Source organism: Zingiber officinale, chromosome 8A (genome assembly GCF_018446385.1).
Source record: "Zingiber officinale cultivar Zhangliang chromosome 8A, Zo_v1.1, whole genome shotgun sequence".
Lineage (NCBI taxonomy): Eukaryota > Viridiplantae > Streptophyta > Magnoliopsida > Zingiberales > Zingiberaceae > Zingiber > Zingiber officinale.
The window spans coordinates 77,949,541-77,956,668 of NC_056000.1; the positions used below are offsets into that span (position 1 = coordinate 77,949,541).

Genomic DNA, 7,128 nt, shown 5'->3' on the forward strand with positions numbered 1-7,128 from the left:
GTTCGATCGACGATAGCCGATCAGAATAGAACAGGTAGTCGATATAGAGAGACAGGGAAGCAGAACCCCGTACAGGTCCGACGGAGCTGGGAAGTGGGTCCCTTTAAGGGACTATCCGATCGGCAATAACCGATCATGATAGAACGAGTGAATCCCCATGCAGGTCCGGCAAAGCCAGGAAGCGGGTCCTCTTGAGGGACTATCTGATCGGTGATAACCAATTGAGATAAAATGGGGAGCGGATCCCTGTGCAGGTTCGACAGAGCAAGAAGCGGGTCCCCTTGAGGAATTGTTCGATCGACAATAGCCAATTGTGATAGAACGGGGAGCAGAGTTTCGTGCAAGTCCGACAGAGCCGAGAAGTGGGTCTCCTTGAGAGTGTCCAATCGGAGGTAGCCGATCGGGATAGAACGATGAGTAGAGCCCTGTACAAGTTTGATAGAGCCAGGAGGTGGATCCCTTTGAGGGAATGTTTCATCGACGATAACAGATCGAAATAGAACCGGGAGTAGAATATGATGTAAATCCGACAAAATCAAAAAATGGATTCCTTTAAATATTGTCCATCGATAATAGCCCATCCAATAAGAGGGAGGTCCTGTCCAGCCAACTATCCAATTTTTGACCCACGGTGCATTTTAATTGATACCTCTATCGACCTGTTGATCGTGGCCCACTGAAAACCCTCCTTTTATTCACCATATCATGACCAATATGTGAGGTTGAACTGGCCTCCTCCGGAATACCTGGGTTTAAAAGAAACAAAAAAACAAAAGAGTAGCTGTTGATGGTGACAAAAAGGCAACAAAGGAAGGCATTAAAGGTGACAAAAATGTCAATAGGAGCATTCGCTATTAATGACTTGCTTTACGTGGGAAGAATCCAAAAGAGAGAAGATAATTTAAGCTTTTGCAGGGGTCGTGATAGGATTAGGGTTATTTCTTCATAAAGTTATTAATATATCGTTTGCTTTGATTGATTAAGGATAGTATTAGAATTGATTGAGAATGAGATTCACAATCCCTAGATATGAGGAATGATTAATAATCAATTCAATTTTAATTTTATCATCCCTATCAAACTGAGCCTTAGGATAAAATAATTTTGTAAAACAAAGAAGTTCTTAGATGATAAGCATTATTAGGATACTTAGTATTTGCAATTTGATTCTCTTTCTTTGGTTTGTCTGTCAATTTCGTTTCTAAAAACTCAATTATCTAATTGAGAAAAATTAGATTTCCCATCTTTGAACGCGTAAAGATGGAATCAAATAATAATAATAAAGTAATTATTTCGAATTAATATAATATTATAAGAAATATTTTTTCCATCAATAATTAATTCGTATTAATTATGCCTTCCTATTGAAGAATCTTTGGCAATCCATTCCCAGAAAATTGGATTAATTACATGCCTCAAATTCACCCCCTCATTCGTATTTCTTGGATTCCATAAATTGTAAGGTCAATCGGCATAGCGTGGAGTGCCGAGAAGAACCAGACCATGGAGATCACGAAGCCGCCGGAAGCAGAGGAAGGCCTGGTCATGGACTCCTCCGTCGACTACAAGGGAAGGCTTCCCCGACGAGCCTCCACCGGCTGCTGGAAATCTTCCCTGTTCATCATCGGTATGTATTCGAGTTCGACCAACTAATTATCGAATCTGGCATTTGAATTATTACAGCTTACTAAGTTCTCTGTGACCGTTTGACCAGTGATCGAGTTCGCGGAGCGGCTGAGCTACTTCGGCCTGTCCACCAATTTGATCATATACCTCACCCAGGTGCTGCGTCAAGATCTGAAGACGGCGGTGAGGAACGTCAACTACTGGAGCGGCGTCACCGCCGTGATCCCTCTCCTCGGCGGTTTCATGGCTGACGCTTATTCCGGCCGCTACGCCACCGTTGTCGCCTCCTCCCTCATCTACATCGTCGGCCTTCTCCTGCTCACCGTGTCCCAAGTCATCCCCGGCCTGAAACCCTGCGACCAAGACGAGCCGGACAGTGCTGCATGTCGCCGGTCGCTCAGCGCCCACGCGATCGCCTTCTTCGTCGCGATGTACCTGATATCCTTCGGCACAGGCGGCCACAAGCCGTCGCTGGAGAGCTTTGGCGCCGACCAGTTCGACGACAACGACGCAGTGGAGCGGCGGCAGAAGATGTCCTTCTTCAACTGGTGGAACTTCGGGCTCTGCAGCGGGATGATTATCGGCGTCACCTTCGTCGTTTATCTGGCCGTCAACGTCGGGTGGTGGGTCGGCAGCGCCCTGCTCACCTCCATCATGGCGGTTAGCCTCGTGATTTTCATCGCAGGCCGGACGGTCTACCGATACCGCGCGCCGGAGGGAAGCCCCTTCACGCCGATGATGCAGGTAGCGGTGGCTGCGATGGCCAAGAGAAGGATGGCTCTGCCTCCGGATGCAAGTGAACTCTATGAACTCCGCAAAACAGAGCAAAAGAAGAGACTCCTCTACCACACTGATCGACTGAAGTATGTGATCATAAAAACCTAAATTTTAACTTGCAGACAAGAAATTTATACAAATTTATGCAGATTTCTCGACAAAGCTGCCGTCATCGAACACAAAGGCGACGAAACCGCCTTCGCGGTGGAGAAATCTAACCCGTGGCGGCTCGCGACGGTGACGCGAGTCGAGGAACTCAAGCTCGTCCTCTCCATGATCCCCGTGTGGGTCACAGCAATGCCCTTCGGCATGTGCGTCGTTCAAACCAACACCTTCTTCGTCAAGCAGTGCAGCATCAGCGACCGCCGCTTCGGCCACTTCACCATCCCCGCCGCCTCCGTCTTCTGCGTCACCGCCACCGGCATGCTCCTCACCGTGATCTTCTACGACAAGGTCCTCATCCCTCTCCTCCGGCGATCCACCGGGAGCGTCCGCGCCATCAGCATCCTCAAGCGCATCGGCATCGGCATGACGATCGTGACAGTGGGCATGGCCACGGCGGCTCTGGTGGAGCGGCGCCGCCTCAATGAGGCGGCGGAGGGAAGAAACGTGAGCCTGCTCTGGATGCTGCCGCAGTTCTTTATACTGGGCATCGGCGACGGTTTCACGTTGGTGGGGCTGCAGGAGTACTTCTACGAGCAGGTGCCCGACGGCATGCGCAGCTTGGGGATCGCCTTCTACCTCAGCGTGCTGGGCATCCCCAACTTCATCTGCAATCTGTTGATCACAATCGTCGATCGGATCACGTCCCAGGGATCCAACGGTAGCTGGTTCGCCAAGGATCTCAACGACAGCCGCGTGGACCTTTACTATTGGCTCTTGGCAGCTATTAGCTCGGCCAACTTATGTGCTTACGTGTTCATTGCCAAAGGATACTCGTACAAGAGAGTTCAAAGGAAGGTGGCAGACTCCGATTCCCATCAAATGGATGCCCAAATTTGAATGACAGATTTATTAATGAAATCATTAAGTCGCTACTTATTACTATCCTGCTGAAGAATTTTAAATGGTATAATTATTAGTATTTAATTTCCCCAAGAATGTTTTAAGGTTTCCATTGTGACCCGGTCCGTTTGGTTCCGGCCCAGGCCTACTTACTCGCGATTTTTTCTTCTGTTATTCAGTAGCCGAATAAATCGGCCCGATAAGCTCTCCCGTAGTGGTTAGTTGCGCTTTATTTGATGATTGGTGCCCGCTATAAAACCACCGAGGCGGCCCTCGAGGTTTTCGTTGGGTTTTGGCCGCGGCTATCGACGCTGCGACTGGGGTGATCTCGTTCGCTTGCTGCATCCGTCGTGATTTCTCTCTGCTCTGCACTTCTTTGGACTGGATAGAATGCAAACGGAGGCTCGGATTGGGGTGGTGGCTGTTCCGGACGGCGGGGGATCGCAGAGTTCGACCGGAAGCGGGCATTGTCGCCCCGAGCAGCAGAGGAAGCAGGTTCACAATCAGCCGCATGTTGGGACGGTGGAGAATCTCCTAGCCGGAGGGGTCGCGGGCGCAGTCAGCAAGACGTGCACGGCCCCTCTCGCTCGTCTCACTATCCTCTTTCAGGTTTGGATTTTATTTTATTTTCTTCGTGTCTCTGTCTTCTTCGATCTTTAAGGGCTCGTTTGTTTAGGTATATGTGCTACTGCGTAACTTGGTCTTCAATTGTTCCCTAAAATTCAACATCTGATAACAAGATTCTCCTTTTGAAAATCAATCTTTAGTTTGATGATTCAAGATGGCTTCTTCAATATTGATGATGTTAGCTTTGGAAGGAATTTACGGCTTTGTCAGTTAATAGCTCTTGTCTAAATTTGTCTGCATGCTTTTGTCCCAATTAATTTCTCCTCTGTATTTGGAATTGTTTATATGTCCGTGCTTAGGAGCAATGCTGCTAAACACTTGAGTTCCTAAATCAAACCTTTTATCAACCAGATAACTCCTAGCTATAGTGACACTTGGACTTACACTTGTTTGGAACCAATACCTGTTTCAAGTGAATTTCACTTCCATATTAGAATAAAGTTCTTAAGAACTCTAAATGCAATTCTTCTGTTTGACAAATGAGAACTAAAATTCCATTTCTTATGTTTGGTATTACAAATTATGGGAAACAGATGTTATTATTGTTCACTTTTATTCTCATGATTTTTGATCCAATCTGAACAATTTTAAGATTATAAATTTCTAATTCCCTTTTTTTTTTTTGAAGCACAGTAAATATACATAAAGTTGATGGTTTTGATTAAGTAATAAATGATTTCTAGAAGGTGTAAACTCTTTCTATATTTATATTTCTCTGTTAGTATCTAATTGTTTCTGGTTAGTTGTTAGCTAAACACTAAAGATTAATTATTTCAATGGATAGTGTATCTTCCATAAGTCATATTCTACATCTGGATTTTTCCATGCTTTACATGACATGCTGATCTTCATTAGGTGCAAGGCATGCATTCTGATGTAGCTAGTCTTAGCAAAGCTAGCATATGGCGTGAAGCTTCTCGTGTTGTCTATGAAGAAGGCCTTAGAGCATTTTGGAAAGGAAACTTGGTGACCATTGTCCATCGGTTACCTTATTCATCTATCATCTTTTATGCTTACGAGGAATACAAGCATGTAAGTTTGAATTTTTTAAATTTCATGGAGAGGTTCTATGCTTCTATTTCATTGCATTTGTTTGGTTTAGATGCTTTGGCAATGCATCAAATAATCATGGTTTTTAATTTGATTCTGCAGCTACTATATTCAATTCCAGCATTAGGTAACCATAGAAACAATGCATCTTTAGATGCATGTGTCAAATTATTAGGTGGTGGTTTGGCAGGATTAACGGCCGCGTCCATTGCTTATCCACTGGACCTTGTAAAAACACGTCTTTCAGTCCAGGTAAGCTTATAGTTTCTGCACAGTCACTGAAAACCTCTTTTATGTTTCTTGATTCGTTTTCCCTCCCATTTTTTTTGCCTCATTTGTTCATGGTGCTTTCTCTCTTGTTTCACCTTTTACTTTAAGATCCTAGCCATTATTAGAATGTTCTGGTTTCTAATTAATGCAAATCACTTTGACAATCATTTGTTTCTCTTTAATATTTTGCAGACAAATACAATGTATTATAAAGGAATCTCGCATGCGCTGTATGCTATCTGCAGAGATGAGGGTATTAGGGGACTGTATAAGGGTCTTGGAGCAACACTATTGGTATGATGGAACAACATTAGTTTGCTTTATTTTTCCCCCTTTCTGTATATTTAGCGTATTTATAATTCTATGGTATACTGATGGGCTGCAGGGGGTTGGTCCTAACATAGCAATCAGCTATGCTGCCTATGAAACCCTGCGATCCCAGTGGCAATCGGAAAGGTGACTACTTTGGTTAGTTTGATGTTGTCATGTACAAAGATCAAATCTTCATTTGGATTGCACTAACATTTGGATATTAATTTTGGTATAGGCCATCTGACTCCCCTGTTCTAGTTAGTTTGGGTAGCGGAAGTCTTGCCGGCATTGCATCATCAACAGGTATGTGTCTGACAAGCATAGATTGGTGTCTATTTTAGTTGGATATAAAAGTAAAAAAAGTTACATGAGAACCAAATAACTGCTGCAAGCTACATTCTTAAGACTAAGGAACAAAACCTGTTAATGTTAATCAACTTCTTTTGAAATCCAGTTACGAGATAACTGGAATGAGAAGCTTATTCGTAGCATCTATATTTTTCAGAAGCTCTTCTACATCTTTGGATCTTGAATGTCTGTTATGTCTTCTTCATACCACCACCTATAACAGGACCTACAATCAATTGATTTTACATTTTGTTCTCAAATTTGTGGTATTCTTATTGGTGTAGTTAATAGTCTTAATCAGTGAACTTAAGATGCTGCTATTCTTCTTGAACTAGGTATCATGAACTCAATGTTTGATAGCAATTAAGGTATAGCATTATTAATTTGCCATCTCTTCTTTCACTACGGAAGGAACTAGGATGGTGCCCTATTTAGACTACTCCCTTTTAATGCTCAAGTAATTTGGACCGATGTCAAATCTCATTTCCAAACACCATGTTTCTGTCTTTTGGTCTTTTTATTTTGACATTATTCCACAATCCATCGTGATAAACACAACATACCATTCGTTTAATAACTTTTGGTAGACTTGAATCATATGCAATTGAGTAACATAGTATGCTATTGCAGTAACCTTTCCGCTAGATCTGGTCAGACGCCGAATGCAACTGGAAGGCGCAGCAGGAAGAAGCCCTGTGTACACCACAGGCTTATTCGGAGCATTCAGACACATAATGCGGACCGAGGGGTTTTGGGGCTTCTACAGAGGCATATTGCCTGAATACTACAAGGTAGTTCCTGGTGTTGGGATTGTTTTCATGACCTATGAAGCACTGAAATCCTTCCTCTCAAGCTTCAATGCTGAACACTAGGACACAGCGATATGAAGATCTTTGATGAATCATCATGTTTCTTGTAAGTATAAAGGAGTCTAACGTACATACACGGCTAGAAACTGTTTCACACTTGATTCTTGGTCATCAAATTGTTTCGACGTATGCTTCTCTATTTAGAGTAACTTGATGTATTTCTATTTTCTATTGATCGACAACAGAGATCAGAATCAATTTTGTTTCGTTTGAAGTAAACTGAAATGTGTATCCTTTACGCAAA

General features: G+C 43.5%; 2 protein-coding genes across 3 annotated transcripts; both read left to right on the forward strand.

Moving 5' to 3' along the window:
* Positions 1-1,420: 1,420 nt before the first annotated feature.
* LOC122009639 (protein NRT1/ PTR FAMILY 5.6-like) lies at positions 1,421-3,730 on the forward strand. Of its 2 annotated transcripts, XR_006119602.1 has the most exons (4): positions 1,421-1,627; positions 1,715-2,489; positions 2,553-3,472; positions 3,588-3,730. XR_006119602.1 is itself a non-coding variant. In XM_042565883.1 (3 exons), exons 1-3 carry the CDS (start codon positions 1,504-1,506, stop codon positions 3,403-3,405), a joined length of 1,752 nt encoding a protein of 583 aa, XP_042421817.1. In that variant the 5' UTR covers positions 1,421-1,503; the 3' UTR covers positions 3,406-3,518. The 2 variants fall into 2 exon arrangements, 1 of the variants encoding a protein (XP_042421817.1); XM_042565883.1 differs by lacking the exon at positions 3,588-3,730 and having other exon boundaries at positions 2,553-3,518.
* Positions 3,731-3,790: 60 nt separating this feature from the next.
* LOC122009640 (mitochondrial substrate carrier family protein B-like) lies at positions 3,791-7,128 on the forward strand. The gene is made up of 7 exons (XM_042565884.1): positions 3,791-4,017; positions 4,891-5,067; positions 5,188-5,337; positions 5,548-5,649; positions 5,741-5,811; positions 5,903-5,970; positions 6,646-7,128. Exons 1-7 carry the CDS (start codon positions 3,799-3,801, stop codon positions 6,885-6,887), a joined length of 1,029 nt encoding a protein of 342 aa, XP_042421818.1. The 5' UTR covers positions 3,791-3,798; the 3' UTR covers positions 6,888-7,128.